The 17858-nt window shown below is 41.0% G+C and overlaps 1 protein-coding gene across 1 annotated transcript; it reads right to left on the bottom strand.

The window, feature by feature from the left end:
- Positions 1 to 1097: 1097 nt before the first annotated feature.
- Positions 1098 to 17785, bottom strand: SLC38A12 (solute carrier family 38 member 12). Its single transcript, XM_075177889.1, has 10 exons — positions 17696 to 17785; positions 13600 to 13692; positions 8697 to 8818; positions 8454 to 8535; positions 8119 to 8206; positions 7918 to 7998; positions 6456 to 6555; positions 5247 to 5349; positions 3383 to 3476; positions 1098 to 2382 (listed from the first exon to the last, which is right to left on the bottom strand). The coding sequence occupies exons 2-10, from the start codon at positions 13642 to 13644 to the stop codon at positions 1622 to 1624; spliced, it is 1476 nt and encodes a 491-aa protein (XP_075033990.1). The 5' UTR covers positions 13645 to 13692; positions 17696 to 17785; the 3' UTR covers positions 1098 to 1621.
- Positions 17786 to 17858: the final 73 nt, after the last annotated feature.

The following is a 17858-nucleotide window of genomic DNA, read 5'->3' on the forward strand; positions in this document are numbered from 1 at the left end:
CTGAAAAGAATGTACCCACTTTTTCCTCTTCTTTTTGTTTCGTGCACATCTGTATGGATCAGCTTTTGATGTTCTTCGTAGTGTAGTGCTTATGTTGTCTGTGATCCTAGAGGTGATCATGTAGAATATCCTGCACCTTTTTGTTTCATGTAATTTAGTGGGGACAGGCAGGATTGCCCTTTGACATTATCATGCATCATGACGCCACTGTTCTACGCCTCAATTCACCCCCCACCCCACCCGACCTTCCACCCCAAGCCTGTACAGAGTGAATACTCACCAGTACAGAACTGAGTGACTGGTATTTTATTTTTCCCTGGAACCCCCATGTCCTGTTGAGGAGGAGTGGGATTCGCCCTTGGCAGCCATGGAGTATAGCTGCAGAGAGAGGGTCCCACTCACCCTCAGCAACAAAGGGGTTAATAAAAAATAAAAATAAAAGTATTTTGCATTTGTCTAATGTAAATGAGGAGGTAACTGTTTAGGAAAATTGTTTTTGATTTGGCTTCTGTTAAATTGCCAATAAATCTTCTTGCACTGTTTACTAAGGCCCTTTGTATAAGGTGATAAAACCAAACATATTTTATTAATGTTAATCCGCTCACAATAAGATAGCTGGGAGGCGTGGTCTGGGATGACATAACGGTGGGGGTGAGAAGTCTGTAAAGTTTTAAAACATGACCTAGAGCTGGCAAAGGAGAGGCTGTCACATCCCTTAAATTTAGCTCATATCCTGTATAGAGAGATAAAAAAAAAATGTCTAGCACAATTAAAACATTTGAGGGTAGAATGCCTTCAACTTGTATCCACTGTCAATGTTCTCACAGAGAACAAAAAACAAAAAAACGCACACACACACACCATGTAAATAAAGTGTAGGCATTCTGTACAACAAGGAGCAAAGCGTAGAGATTTCATCAGGGGTGAGAGTAATATACTCATAAATCACCTCTGCTCTTGGAGCGAGATGTGAGGAAGGGGGGGGGGTGAGGAATCTAATCAAAGCCAGCAGCATCTGTAATCAGTATGCGATGGGCACATGCTGTGCAAGTATGGTGTTTTGGTTTTGTAATAAAAGCCTCGCCTAAATACACAAATTTAGTCTCCAATGTCTTCATTTTATTTCGCTTACAAAGAACCTATCCAACCACTGTTCACGAAGCATTCAGTTCTCAATGCTGGTCTGTACACACATTGTGGGAGATCATCAGACCAGCTCAGTGCAACACACCCATGTACGCTAATTGGTCAAAGGCGCCAACTGTAATAAAATTCCCTTTTGATACATAGAGGCAAGTGATGCCTCTTTTACATGCCAGTGAAAAATAGGCATACACAGGACAGGAGGTGCCGCCGTGGCAGGGTGCCCCTCTGTTGACAGATGACAAGGCACAGAGAAACTTGTTACAAAAAGGAGTTACCAGTTTGTGATATCTAGCTATAGGTTTTAAGATACCAGTCCTAATTAAATCCATTATAATAGCATGTTAGAGGGCAACTCAATACCCAGTAGGAACGGGGCCAGCCCAGCAGTTTGAGAGATCCAGAACAGGCAGTAGAGAATGTTAACTAAACGGCTGCTCCTGTGTCCTGCACAAGGCAGCCGTATCTGTGCCAACGTTTATAGGTTAACATCAGTCAGGATTATGTTGGCTGTGACATATATAAAGCACGATAATGCCCAGAGAAGGACAAACCACACCCAGCCCACCTGCTTGAACGGTGACCGATGCTTATTTTCAAGTTCAGGTCCATACACCAGAGCAGAGTCCTTGCGACTGTAGAACACTAGAAAGGCCGGAATGACATACTGGATGCCGTTCCCGGCATAGGCGCCGGTGACGCTCACTAGGACCTCTAGGTGGTTCGTACAGAATGCCACAATGATGGGAGGTACCAACGTTATGAGAGGAAACACGATACGGTCTACAAGCCATGGGTATGTCCCACCATCCCGGTGAAAAAGAGTCTTCCAGTTGTTGCGCAGTGTCACGGCAATGATGGGGAAGTTGGTGCTGATAGTGAAAACTGGGAACAAGCCTAGGAAGTAGCCAATCACTGCCGGCACAAATGGACTGCACCCACTGAAGTTAAGTGTATACATATCCATCAGGGCCCCGGAGGCGAAGCAGAATATAGCTGTGAAGCAAAGTAGGCTGTAGAAAGATAGGACGAGTATGTAGTCCAGGAGGACCAGTCCGGTTAGGTGTTTCTTCCTGGACACAGGTGTGATCAGCGAGGGCAGAGAATGTTGGCACATGAAAGAGTACACGCAGACACCAAACAGATTCCGGATCCCCGAGACCTCTGCCAGAGGGGGGTGACCTGTCCCTTCACCCTTACCGATACGGATCAAGGCAATTACAATCATGATGATGAAAGCTGCAGTGGAGCATAAAAATGAAGGGGTTAAGCTGTGTAGCCATAAAACAAGATAACATTGTCTGCTCCCTGTCTTCCCTTCCAGGTTATTCTGTGCCCTTGCTGTTATTCCCCTACACACCGATTCCACCCTGTGCACCTGGGCAGCCAGGAGTTAAACTGTTATATTCACGATTTATGACACAGACTCAGATGAGAACAAAGTGGCAGTAAAGCTGTGAAAACTCATTACCCGCTCTATAAATCACTGGGAGAAGGAGGCCCCTGACACCACCACCTCTCCTCCCCATAGTGCTGCAAGGAGAGAGGCCTCTCTCTACCTGCATTAGCAATAAAGGGTTATGAACATGCATTATATGTAGGCTGTATGTTCTCCCTACGCATGCGCGTGTGTTATATGGGTGGGGTGGTGGGGGGACGTGTTGTGTGACATTTGGACGTGATCTGGTTTATGGATTTGCTGGAGGTTTTTAATCTCTTTTTACCCACAGGCACTGAATGCTGATAGGTTGCAAGAAAATGGATTTTTAGAGCATATGAAGGATCAGAGTGCGACTTAACAAGCTGCTTCATCAGCGTCAGAGGGACAGGAAGCAGCTCTTTATTCCAGGAGAAGCGGTCAATCAAAATCATTTTGTTAGTGTTTTTTTATTTAGCTTGGACAAAATTGGCCATAGCTTCATTTCAGAGGCTCAGCTCTTAGTGATAAGATTGGATCTTAATGTTTCTCTTCTACAATCTATTTATTTGCAGCTCAAAAGTCACCAATCAAGACCAAAGTATGGACATTCTGAGCAACCTATTCAGATTAGTTAAGTCAGTGAGAAGTTTAAAACAAAAGAAAATGCGTTCTAAAAAAAACAAAGTAGCATACAGTAGCTTATACTGGGGTAATCTACATTAAATTCCAGAAGTGATTGTTGCTGCGACTGCAGTTTTCAGGAGTGTTAAAGATTTGTTTATTAGTCTACCTATGTGATGACATATTTCTTGCACTCACCAATCCATCTCATGAGTGATGTCAGAATTTGGAGGTACTTTGTTTTCTGCACATTGAAGAAGGTAAAGGGGCCGAGTAACAGGACAAATATAGCCTGCAAAAAAAAAAAAATAATTAAAAAAAAAATCAAGTAGAACAAGATTTGTTCAAGGCATATTAGATCAGCAACATTTAACACTAATATAGACTCTAGAAAGTCAGTCAGTGATTGCTTCTGACCAACGTTCAGTGCAGAATAGAAGGCTTCAGGGTTGGAGAAGAAACAGATAAGCTCTCATAATAAAATAAAACAATAAGTCTTAACAGCTTGTTTCAGCTCTAACCGGAGCCGATATGTCAGGTCCAGTAAGAGCAAACAAAGAGTGGCTCTAAAAATAGTAATATATCTGTAGTGTCCCCCAAGGCCTGTGCCGGCCTAATGGAGTCATGCCAATAAAACGTAAAAGTAAACCAAAGCAAAACCTATAAAACACACACTCTCACTTGTAGCCCCAATACCATTCCCTAAACTATAGAAAATTACATATATTAGGCATCAAAATACACAGGAGATCTAGGGGAAAACATTTAAGGACATACTTGTAGGGGCTCAGAAAATAATCATGTGTATAATTATGAATAAGTGTATTCTTTTACTATTTATGCCTCTTTTAGCCTTTATAAAAAAATAAAAAACAAAATGGGCAGTTAAAATGGATGGATAATTAACTAGTACATAGCATAAACGGCAAAATATGTCTGGCCAAGAAACTACAAATTGCCCGACTGTAAAGGGGTAAATCATAGTGCTATCAAATTAGTCAAAAGAAAATTTTCTTGAACAATCATTTCCAACTTTATCTGTGTGTGAAAAAGACAGTCCACACAAGGGCTGTGTCTATGGTTAGGCCTAAATACAGAGTAACTGGATCTCTGTCTCTCCAAGACACTGTATTTATATTAGGGCTGGTAAGGAAAGTCAGTTAGCTACTGGATTTACAGGTGTTAATTACGGTGGGTGAAGCAAGAGTATATGGCAGCACAGTGGCTCAGTGGTTAGCACTTCTGCCTCACAGTACTGGGGTCACGATTTCAATTCCAGACCATGGCCTTATCTGTGTGGAGTTTGTATGTTCTCCCCGTGTTTGCTCAAAAACATACTGGTAGGTTAATTGGCTGCTATCAAATTAATCTTAGTCTGTGTTTCTGTGTGTATGTTAGGGTATTTACACTGTGAGCTCCAATGGGGCAGGGACTGATGCGAGTTAGTTCTCTGTACAGCGAGGTGGAATTAGTGGTGCTATCATCATCATCATCAATTTATATAGCGCCACTAATTCTGCAACGCTGTACAGAGAACTCATTCACATCAGTTCCTGCCCCAATGAAGCTTACAGTCTAAATTCCTTAACACACACACACAGACAGAAACACAGACTAGGGTCAATTTGATAGCAGCCTATTAACCTACCAGTATGTTTTAGGAGTGTGGGAGGAAACCGGAGCACCCGGAGGAAACCCACGCAAACACAGGGAGAACATACACACAGATAAGGCCATGGTCGGGAATCGAACTCATGACCACAGTGCTGAGAGGCAGAAATGCCAGTAGCTAACTGACTTTCTTTACCGGCTCAAAAGTGAATACAGTGTCTCGGAGATATTGTGTTTTCTGCCATATTAATCTTACTTTAAAATGTTTTATTATTTACCAAATAATACGTATTACTTGGCAACGCCTTTTGATTGATTTTGTTGGATTTACAAGTTGGATTGTTGGGATTTACACACACGACAATATGAGGCTATATGCTGATGTCTGTGGCAATATCGCTGTGTGTGTCCAGCCTAACCCTATTCAATCATGGGATACAGTGCAACTCACCACATAGATCCTGTAGGCATCGATCCGTCTGATATTCCCCCAGCAGGGGTCGGTATCATTCCGTTCTCCTGTCTGGGTTCCACAGGACTGATTCCCGGAGGAGCTGAAGAAGACAACACCATGATCCATGAACCCTATCTGTTATGTCTAGCTGTATTTGTCTTCAGCGACTAGTATGCATTTAACAGCTATTTAAAAAGAAGTGAAACCAATTGTTATAGGTTGTTATTACCTAAATACTGGCAGACAAACCCATCAGGCAGGTTCTTGCAGTTGATAAAATATACCAAGAGGAATTACGAAAGGAGGAACTAAATTCGGGATTTACAATTGCTCCATGACAAACAATGCTGGCTGCTGAAATGACGTTCATATGGAAAGAAAATAATTGTCGCTACATAATAATATTAATAATAGCAGTAGTAGATCAGATACCAGTATTGTATTAATACAATGTATTAAACAGCACTTTTTGCAACTCGACGATATTCGGCGAGTCTGACAGCTAATTTTAAAACGCCAATATCGGTAAGTTGCAAAAAGCGCTGTGTAATACATTTACCCACAGAAACCAGATTCCTATATATTGGTTCAGAGGTGTGCATGGGAGGTTTGACCTAGGCCTATTAAATTGCGTACACCTTGAAGATCGCAAGGGCTATTCAAACACCCACTGGGGGCAGGACAGGGAGAATGATCAACAGATTATAGATGGATAAAATACTGTAAGCTGGATATAGTTTTGATCAAACATGTAATCTGCATTATCAGCCCTTACAATCCTCATTCGGATCAATGATCCACTAGAGAGAAATTCTGTTCCATCCAATGGCAACTGAACGGAAGCCAGCAGAAGCGAGGGGCAACATGAACTGAAAGCCATTGTACAGTACATTAATCTAATTACATCTCAGAGTCTCCCCTAAAAATGTTTTTAGAACCAAATAAAAAATAAATACTGGTAAGACAAATAAGAAAACTTGTTAGAGGTGGTGTGTAACTCTTGCCTGGCATGACAAGACCATGTGGCATATACGGTCATGCTATAATGAGACATGCTTGACTGAAGGCACTGCATAGTGACATGCTGCAATCACATCACTCAACATACCATGTCTTTTCTTATATAAACATACTTCATTCTCGGCATTCTACATACTATTATTCATTTTCACCAATATGGAAGTTTCCCGCCCCATTGTTACTCACCATGTGACTTGAACAAGAGACAGAGGTACAGCTGTTGCATATATTGCCAGGTCTCCGTACAGATATATAATTATACACAAGTAAAACAGGTTTACGCCAACTGTAGAGAGAGGAGACAGGTGATGTAATTTCCAGGATTAGGTGATCACACGGTTTGATAAGCAGGAGTGAGCAGAGGTCACATGTTAAAGGATGATGCCTATAATAAAATAATTCAACCATAGTTCTGGAACCAATTTAAAAGCCATGTCCAGTGATGTCTCCCCCCTCACTTTTATGAATCCTAAGTAGCAAAAAGAAGACATCCCTCCTATTACTGAAGCCGGGGACAATACTATGTTGCAGCTTACAGAGCAGGAAATTATCTAAAACTGAACACCCTGTCTAACATAAAACTGCGGGTTTGAAACAGTGAAGATGTTGCCTATAGCAACCAATCAGATTCTAGCTGTCATTTATTTAGTACATTCTACAAAATGACAGCTACAATCTGATCGGTTGCTATAGGCAACATCTCCACTTTTTCAAACCTGCAGTTTAGTAAATCTACTCCTTAGTATCTTTAGCAAGATATAACCTTGATGTGGGACTGTCCCAAAGTCTCTGAATTTTGGTATAAATTTATGAACTACGTAGTGAGAAATGGAGTAGAGCTGCCTCCAAAGAATCCAAGAATGTTTGTGTTGGATTTAAAGGGTAAAATGCACAAACTTACAGTTGATCGTGCTGGCTAAAGTTAATATCGCCAGGAAATGGATGGATCGTGAACAACCACAAATCTCCGAGTGGATTGGCTTAGTTACTGAAACGATTGGCCATGAACCACAATGTGCTTGATAAATATTAGAAAAATTGGCACAAATGGACAACATTTCGGTATGTGTTGACAGAATAGAGAACTGTAGATTGCTTTCTACAATGCTGTATATGGCGGGCACCCAGTCACCTTCAAATGACTTTTCTATTTATGAAAAGTATCTCTACTTTTTTTTTTTTCTTTATACTCTTCCGACATATGACTCTTTCTAATCCATCAATGTTTCTTATATACCCCTTTTCCTGCAGCATAAAGTAACAGGACACATTTTAGCTGTCCCTAGTTTGTCTATTGTATATACAACAAAATAATAAAACATTTGATTGAAAAAAAAAATAATAAATAAATATCAAAGAGCAGCTGAAACAGAGACAAAATAGTCACGTTTCAGTTGAGTTCACCGTTTGTCAATTTGTCTGCAATTCCACTGTAGCGTGCTAGGAAAAATAATGGAGGAAAACAAAGAGTAGACCATATATTCATAGTAACAGAGCTCCCTCTGCTGGCAGGAAAGATTACAGACGAGATATATTGATATTGAATTATTTAAAGCAGAACAAATTTGTGATAAAGGAATGTGGAAAACAGTTACTATACTAATGCAATTCAATATCCAGTTGATCTTCACAATATTGCAATTTATACCTTTATTAAAGAACAAAGAAGCCATCTGCCCCATTTCCACACGTTCCACAATGTCAAAGGGATCAGACAAACCACGGCGCTCTGAAACACATCAAAACCATTTATAATTTATTTTAAATCGCAATCAAAAATGGATGTCAAAAAAGAGAGATCAATTGTTTATTCACCTACATTCTTCCCGTATGTTAAATAGATACTCACGCACAGAAAGGATGGGTCGGACTTCAGAGCTGTCATACCCATCCGCAGATCGTGATTCATTATCAGAATCCTCGGATGAGTCTACTTCCTGCAGAAGGAAGAAAAGAAGATTTTATTCTTGACCAAAGACAGATCTGGGCTAAGTAGAATTATAGCTACCATATTTCCTGGATTTAGAGGATAATACTGGGTTTTTGTTACAGGAAGTGTTATATTCCCAGGATTCAGGGTCACCATTTATTTGGGTTAACAAAATTAGCAGGAACTGCTTTCCATATTGGTTCTACTGACATAAAACACATTACAGACTAAGATATTACAGAGACCGGACTCACCACCTCCTTCTCCCATCTTTTCCAGCGCAGTTGAGCGTTGGCCGCAGCCATGGCTTCCACAACGAAGGTCGTTGTCATATAGCTAAAATAGGAATACCACACAACCATTACTGAGAAGTGCTGGGGAAGATAACATATATATTTATGTTTTTTAACGAAGGGTACAGAAATACACAAATATTTACTATTAATGTTCAACAATGGAAGGTGTTATGATGTCGCGGTCTGATTCTCCACACTCACCTCATGAACCCCAGGAAGATGATCAGGATAAGGCTCACCAACCAGCCAGCATTGGCAAAGGCCTTGGGCATGGTGAGTGCACCAGTGCCAACAATCAAATTAAACATGTATACTAGCCCAACCTGCATAGAAAAAAAGATAGTCATTAATTATACAGAATATTACTTATTTTATTAACTAAATATGTCTGGAAGATAAACGATAAACTGTTCAGCAGTCACCTTTTGTAAAATCCTCTTTTTACATAGTGATTTGTGCACATTGCATTTGGTAAACAAAAAACAACACCCAAAATACGAGAACAAATCAATTAGGACAGAGCACAACATGTTATTAGCTAATTGAATTCCCGCCTTACATTATAAGCCCATTTGGGCAGGGCTAGCTTTATTTTCTGTTTTATGTCATTTGTTTGTGTCATGATTTCCCCAGTGTACAACGACGCGCAATATGTCAGTGCTTTATAAACTTAGTGAGTGCAAATGGCCTGACTATATATCAGCATACTTGCCAAGATGGGCAAGATGATTCCCGGGAGGTCTGGGGTGTAGGTGGGTGAGTGGGGGCGGGGCTCGAAGAATCACGTCATTCGCCCCGTCCCCAAAACGAACATCACTATTATGGACCAATAAAAATAAGGGGGTGGTGGAAACGATGACATGTCCATGACGTCACTAGGCCCCGCCCCCTCATGTTAGTTTACACAGCCGGCCAGGATCTGGGAGAATTGCCTGTTCTCCTGGGAGTTTGGGAGACTCCCAGAAATTCGGGAGTCTCCCGGACATTACGGGAGAGTAGGCAACTGTATATCAATCAGACAACATCATTTATTATTCTCTCACCTAGGTGGTTTTCTCCATACTTCACATCTCCCTGGTAAGCTTTATATATTTTGTCCATATATTATATGTTTTTTTGGAGTCACGCAGTTGCTGTGGAACTACAAGTACCACCTTATCCTGCCAAGATTATATTACATTTCATCCAGAGTGGAACAAATACCGCTTGTGGCTTAATGATCATTAAGACACTTGCTTGGTATTCTAGTTTAATACTCTTGCAGCTGTTGTGGAACTACAAAACCCAGCAGAGGTTGCTGAGCCTAGCCTTTACAATGACATATGACATTGCACATAAAAATAAAATGCAGATCCCGAGTGTCTTGGCCTCTCCTTGTCTGTCAGGTCTGTGGTGCTTTTATCACAAGACAGCTCAGGCCACAGTGTCAGCATTTCCTGTCCACTTTGCTGCTACAGCAAAAAAAAACAGCAACCTCTCAACCTAAGACAGGATATTACAGGGAGACCAAAATGTTTCAGCTCTCTTACACCAAGCAGAAGTTGAATCATATGGGTGTATGACTGCATTGGAGGTACAGTAAAGGATTACCTCATTGTAACATTATTAGCAGTGTTAGAGAAAAATACAAAAAACAGAAACCATCTATGAGGTTCTGATAGGGTTTGAAAAATTGGATCCTATCTGAACAGTTCTGCATTATTATACTTTAATGTTGTTAGTGCGGTCACTGTTTTTGATTATGAACCTATATATTTCTAGTAAGGTCCCTTAGATAGAACTGCAGTAGTCAGTTGGCCATTTTACTTGACCTTAGGCCTTAACCAAGGAGCTAGCTTGCCAAATCTCGGTCAGTCTCCCGGACTCCCGGGAGAGAGGGCAATTCTCCCGATTCCCGACCGGCTGTGGAAAAGTAAATGGAGGAGACAGGGCCTGTAGGCGTCATGGACGCATCATTGTGGCACCGCCCCCTGGTTTTATTGGTTGAAAAGGGTGGTGACAACAGATTTGGGGGCAGGGCTAATGGCGCGATTCTTCGAGCTCCGCCCTCACACACCTACCTGCCCCCCGGACCTCCCGGGACACAAGCTGGCAATGTTGGCAACTATGAGCTAATGTCTTGAAAATACTGTTTAACAATGTCCTTAAAAACATATAAAAAAACCTGCTGTTACTGGAACCTAGACGTGTATCTATGCCCGGGCAGTGGCAAGTATAAAAGGAATCTACAAAGTGCAGCAAGAGCACAGGTCTGGCGTACGGTCATTGCAGTTATAAAACAATGATTGAATCTAGTGTTCTTCTATTCACATAAAACTTCACATGCAATAAACCTCCTGGATTACGCTTGACTGCAAGCTCTTTAGGGCAGAAACATCCCAACCTTTTGTTGATCCCTATAAACTCAGTTTTTCAGCATTTCATTTTATTTTCCTGTAGGTTGTTGAGTACAGAATGTAAATACAAACATAAATACATATAGACATGGTTGTTCACTGTAACTATTTTAATAATTCTACGGATAAACACCAGAAGTAACTTTGGGTACTACATAGGCTTATAGGTTAAGCAAGAAAACCCGGTTCCTCAGTGTTATATCTGCCCATTCCGTACCGCCCTGAGCTACATCCAGCATCCATAACTACTGCTTGTTACATTGGTCATTATTATATCATACTTGCTGACTTCAAACCTCTCCTCCGGGATCTCTGGTCATGTGACAGGGGGTAGGAGGGTGCCAAATTGTGTCCTTAAGCCCTGCCTCCATCACATCCGGGAGGACTCCTCCAAATTCCAGGAGAGTAGGCAAGTATAATTATAATAAACACATCTACAATACTCATACACCAGACAATGGCGAGTTCTGTGTTGTAAGCGGTGGTCGAAGTGGACATTTAGAAGTGGTGGTATGAATAATGTAATGGGAATATAAGTGAATTGAATTTGATAGTGTTACAATGAAGTATGAAAAGTAGGAGAAGTGTCGGTATGGCATACTTACCAACTTTGTGAAGTTGGATTCCGGGAGCCTGCCGGGCGAGGTGGGCGTGATGGGGGGGGCAGGGCTCCAAAATTCGCGTAATGTTGGACCAGCCCCCGTGACGTAATGAAGCAAACGCGTCATTTTACAGCAGGGGGCGGGAGCAGGGCAAAACGCTGCGATTCCTGGTGTATCGCGGCATTTTGGACCTAATTCTGCCAACTTCACTAGTAAGCGGGCAGATGCGGGAGATTGCCACACTCTCCCGGGAGTCTGAGACTCACGCGAAATGCAGGAGTCTCCCGGACATTCCGGGAGAGTTGGCAAGTATGCGGTATGGCATACCTCCATCTACACCCCCAAAACACCATAGATGACTAAACTAATAAGGCAGATACGATATGCAGGGAGATAGGAGCAAAAGATTTGGGGAATATTCTTTGAAACGCTGAGGGGTCCTATTCCTGACGGTGAAGTGTATTAAATTATTCTCCTTACTCCAGGGACAAAATAATACTATGCATATTATTGGTGTATAGAACTATTTGTACATTTAAGCATGTTCCTTTTTTATAGAATGTTTGTATGTGTCCATAATGTGACTACACTTAAATAGATGTAAAAAAAAAAATCAGCATGAGAAATAAGGTTACAGTTTTAAAAAAAGCTGGCAGGACCGAAACTACACAAGCTGTATTTACAGTCTACAGCGTATTTCTTGCAACTATGCAAGTACTTAATAGACATTTTTCAATCACTGCTTTTGAGCTAGACCTATCACAACAAGTCTGCTGGATGGACATACCGCGTGTGACCACAACCTGTATTTAGGAGAACAAGCCATCATCATTTATTTATATAGCGCCACTAATTCCGCAGCGCTGTACAGAGAACTCATTCACATCAGTCCCTGCCCCATTGGAGCTTACAGTCTAAATTCCCTAACACACATACACACACACACACACACACACACACACACACACACAGATAGACATAGAGAGACTAGGGTCAATTTTTGACAGCAGCCAATTAACCTACTAGTATGTTTTTGGAGTGTGGGAGGAAACCAGAGCACACGGAGGAAACCCACGCAAACACGGGGAGAACATACAAACTCCACACAGATAAGGCCATGATCGGGAATTGAACTCATGACCCCAGCGCTGTGAGGCAGAAGTGCTAACCACTGAGCCACCGTGCTGCCCCAGCAGTATAATACTCTGTGTGATGATCACGTATGTTGGAGTGGAGAGAGAGGTTAAATCTGTGCAAAAGGACATCACGGGCCATGAAATTACATACATGAAAATTGCACAACAACAAAAATAATTACTGGAGACAAGTGTGACCTATTATCTGACCATACATGCCGCTCAATAAAAGCGTTCAATAAAAGCGTAACAGAAGAGTGACACAGAGCTGCAGACCACATCGTACATAATCCCACTGAGAGTATTATAATGACAGGTGATCAATTGAGATGTGATGCAGAACATACATTGCTAGAATGGACTGGGATGAGTCATAACTTCTGCCAAGCACAGCAATATTGTTACTAAAAATGATCATCCCCACCCCATACACAGACCCTCTCTCACCACACTTTTCATATCAAATGCCCAGCTCCAACTTTTCACTTAAGGCCTCATTAGAGTTAGAACAAACCATGTTGCAACGCGAGGGGTGGAAATATTTTGTCTTTCTGCCTGCAGGGAAAATACTGGCTGCTTGTTTATGCACAACACAAATACCGGGCAGCTTTATTTAAATACTGCAATTTAGAGTTGAATTAGTAGGTGTCCCCTCCCAGCCATAAATCGGTCCACACATTTTAAATCTGCACCCTCCCCCCCCCCCCCCAACTCTAAATGAGGACATTAATGTACTATGGCAGTTATCTCTACTAAATTAATTGCCGTGTAAAAATACCTTTCTTATCAGTTCATTAACTCAGCTCATTATGTACCAGGTGGAATGGGTAAATCTGGAGGGCATGGGTTCATATTGTACATTATTAATAGCAAAATCAACTGAATAGAAACACGTGTAGAGATCATTTTATGGTCAATCCATGCTAATCTATATTACAGCGACACTATTGGAAATGGAAGTATTACTTACAAAAGGAGAATACAGCTCCCCTGTTTCTGTTATATCCCCTGCCATGGCTGGTGCTGGGTGGGGGTTGAGAGAGGGGAGAAGGGGTAGGGAAACCTGGAAAAAAAAATGGAAACACGTTAATGGAAATTGTCATTTGAAACGAAGTTTCATAATCACTGCAACTTGTTTCTTGGGATGATTTATTAACTGAAAGACAAAATGCTGCATAGAGATCTTTTTCACTCTTAAATATCTCAGCTTGATATGTGCACACAAATGTATGAACAGTCGCTGGGTTAGACATTATTTTTACATTACCAACCTGACTATGTGGAAGGTGCACGTTTATGTCTAAGATACTGGTATTGTCACATGACACGTGGGGGATATATTTTACTAAACTGAGAGTTTGAAAAAGTGGAGATGTTGCCTATAGCAACCAATCAGATTCTAGCTATCATTTATTTAGTACATTCTACAAAATGACAGCTAGAATCTGATTGGTTGTTATAGGTAACACCTCCACTTGTTCAAACCCACAGTTTAATAAATATACCCCGAGGTCTTTATTTTTAGTCATTTATTCAAATTAATTCTCTTTACCACCTTATGTTGTTTTGATACCATATTTTAATTTAAATATGTCAAACAATAATGTATTCGGAGTTTATTATGTTAGGCTTCATTGTGCCATTAATAGCAATCACATTATATTCAAAGATGTGTTATCATAACAATCACGAGTCATCTGTTTACCGCTTTATAATTAACCGACGTTAGGATACATAGTTCTGACCTTATTCATCACCTGAAGCTATATTTGCATCACAGCAAAGAAGCGAGTAGCTACAGTAATCAGCAATTATACACTTTAAAAAGCCTGTAACAGCTGGGGCAAGAAGTCATGGTGCGATGTGAAACGATAACTAATGCAAGTTGTGTTATGTGCAAACGCTACCAATAACAATTCCAAGTTTATATAGAAAAATTTCAAGAATTCCTTAAGCTACAGGTGCCAATCACACGATAAACGACTGTTCGGTGCGATATTGCATTACTGTGTACACTCCCACGATCATGTTTTATCGTCACTAAGCACAGTGTATCGTTTGATTTGATTTTACAACCAGACTAAAAATCACTATCAGCGATGGAACAATGTCAGGCAAATGTGGAAGTGTGTCTGCACGGACTACCAGCAGCGTAGGCAGGTCTCTATGGAGTCACTATCTTTTCAGCAGATGGTTATGACAGATAAAAAGCACAGATCTGACTGTAAATTGTGTAGGTGTGTACACAGGAAACTATATGCTCATCGGGACTTTCAGTAGTTGGTAAAATCGTTACAGAAATCGCATCTGCTAAAACCCAGTTTTAGGATAAAAATATTGCAACTAAATCCTGATTGGTTACCATGTTGGCCATACAAGTTGCCATCTGGTAGCTTACATGGATTACCAAAAAACTGTATCTGTGAGCAGCACGGCTACCTATGTACAAAGTCAGGGTGTACGGGACGTTCGGATGTTACACCGGACAAATATATTGCAAAGAGAAGATGTCCACTATCAGGTCGGTGTAAGAGTCACATTCTATGGGGCGTATTCAATTGTTTGCCGTGACCGGCGAAAAATGAGCGCTCGAAAAATATTACCGTTTATACGGTAATATTGCGCATAATTACGGTAATTTACTCGCTCAATTTCAGCTCGCTGCTCAGGGAGCTGCGAGCTGAAATTGAGCGAGTAATTACCATATAAACGGTAATAGTTTTAACGCGCTCATTTTTCGGCGGTCACGGCAAACAATTGAATACGCCCCTATGGGGCTTATTCAATTGTCAGCGTTAACGCTGCAAAACGAGCGCTCAAAAAATCTTACTGTTAATACGGTAATTACTCGCGGAATTTCAGCTCGCAGCTCCCTGTGCTGCGAGCTGAAATTCCACGAGTAAACTACCGTATAAACGGTTTTCGCGCGCAATATTACCATATAAACGGTAATATTTTTCGAGCGCTCGTTTTGCAGCATTAACGCTGACAATTGAATACGCCCCTATATGTTTTAATCCCATCAGATTTGGATCATTCAGCACCATCAATTCTTGGAAAAATACAATGTTTGGCCAGTTTATTCCAATGTAACCAAATCGCTGAAGAAACCATTTAAAGTCAATATTACACGTAATGCCATGTAAAAGATCTTGTGCTCCAACAGGGCACTGGAACTTCCAAATAAACTTGTAGGGGTTAAAAGAGCACTTTTTATTCTGTATAATCCTGTCCTTTAAGTTTAATCGGTTTACATCAATGTACTAATTCGTCAATCAGTGCCAATGACTCAATATGACAAAAAAAGAAACATTTCAACATGAAATAAGTGTAACAGATAGTTGCTGAGTCTGCCTTATTGAGAAATACACAAGAAAAGACAAAGTCCAAACAGAAAAGCAACTTATTTGATGTTTTAACTTCTACATAAAATGGTAGAGGTTATGTGTAGACATGTAGTAATATACTGTAATTTGGCAGTCTGCAGAAAGACTAGTCAGTATAAAGTGGAGCAAAGTATGCTGGCACTATGTAAGTAAATAGTAATGATAATCCTTGCAGCTGTTTTGTGAATCATTTCCTCAAAATAGATTAATATATAATTTATTATTGTGTTTTTTTAGATTAAGAGATATATCGCTGTAGCTGGATCTCTTCTGAGCCTAGTAAAATTGTAGAGGTCCATCCAGGTCAAAGTTTTACTTATGCAAAACACATGATCTGTCTGTATACTGTCATTTTTACTTAAGTTTTGAGAACTTATTTCTAGCTAGAAGCTCAGGTTTTAAAAGACTACTCCTGAACATTGCCCCATTTCAACAATTAGTATAGGAAAGACTAAAGCAACTACATGAAAATAACTGTCCCAGTTCCTCAATCGTTATATATAAAAATAAAAACAAATCTGATCTATTAGCAGCTGCCAGAAGATAATGGATGTCCCAACATTCCTCCAGAAGTCATCCTATTAGTTGATGGAACAAAATAGAAAAATAAATATAGTGTGTACTTTCCAAACATGCATTTGAAGGGCTTGTAAAAATATAAATGTATAGGTTAAATTAAACATTATATTTATTTGGTGGGTCTATGTGCACCAAAGTGTTCAACTATTACCATTTTTAATAATATGAAACCTTCAGCCCTGTGTGCTGAAAATCATTATCACTCTGCTGTGCATATTAATGTGGTGATTACACTGCCCAACATTTAATCACCAAAGAGGAGCAGACAAGGATTAAACACTATTAAAAACAAAAGTGATAATTGGAATTCAAATAAATATATCAGAATTAAGTTTCTGGGTATGTTTTTTGCTGCTCAAAATTGTGCCAACCACAATACAAATTCCACATAATGTATATAAAAGATGGGCATAACATTTTATATTTACAAAGTGCCACAAAACTATGTAGGGAGGGGGGCTGGGAAGAGCATGATATTGCCCAATGTGTATGTTCTCCCTGTGTTTGTGTGGGTTTCCTCCGGGTGCTCCGGTTTCCTCCCACACTCTAAAAACATACTGCTAGGTTAATTGGCTGTTAACAAAATTGACCCTAGTCTGTCCCTCTCTGTCTGTGTGTCTATATTAGGGAATTTAGACTGCAAGCTCCAATGGGGCAGGGACTGATGTGAGTGAGTTCTCTGTACAGCGCTGCGGAATTAGTGGCGCTATATAAATAAATGGTGATGATGAATGTGGGGGACACACTGAGCTCAGTTAATGCAGAACCCTCAGTCTACAAACCAATCTGGGGAATGATTAAGGAAGGTAGGATGAAGCCATAAAACAAAAATAAAAAACCATGGGGACAATAAAGGTGGGGAGAACAAACAGTATCCTTTACAACAGAGGTTAGCAACTAGCTGTTGGGGGACTACATATCCCAGCATGCCCTGTCCCCAATGGGAGACACGTCATGCTGAACTACTTCTACGTGTCACTACAACCAGATGGCTGCTACCCAGACACAGGGCGCCCCATGACTGCCCCCCGTCCAGCTGCCCAGTATGGATACCCCCCACACAGCCCACGGGCGCCCCCCGCCTGCGTTGCCCCTGGTTACCTTACTGCCGGCTTGTTCCGGGCCGCTTGGATCACATGAGCGACTGCCAAACAGATCACATGCAGGATGGACCAATCAGTGCGCGGCACGTCCCCACGTGGTCCGAGCCTATACTTTACTGGGCGTGCTTGCCGGGAGGAGGCGGAGTTTGGGTGCGGGGGGC

This window comes from Mixophyes fleayi, chromosome 6, assembly GCF_038048845.1.
Source record: "Mixophyes fleayi isolate aMixFle1 chromosome 6, aMixFle1.hap1, whole genome shotgun sequence".
Taxonomy (NCBI): Eukaryota; Metazoa; Chordata; class Amphibia; order Anura; family Limnodynastidae; genus Mixophyes; species Mixophyes fleayi.

Coding starts and splice junctions, on each gene's coding strand:
- SLC38A12 (XM_075177889.1), bottom strand. CDS start 13,644: ATGGCAGGGGATATAACAGAAACAGGGGAGCTGTATTCTCCTTTT. Junction 6,556..7,917: donor TTCTTTGTTCTTTAATAAAG/GTATAAATTGCA, acceptor CTCTCTCTACAG/TTGGCGTAAACCTGTTTTAC. Junction 5,350..6,455: donor TCTCTTGTTCAAGTCACATG/GTGAGTAACAAT, acceptor TGTCTTCTTCAG/CTCCTCCGGGAATCAGTCCT.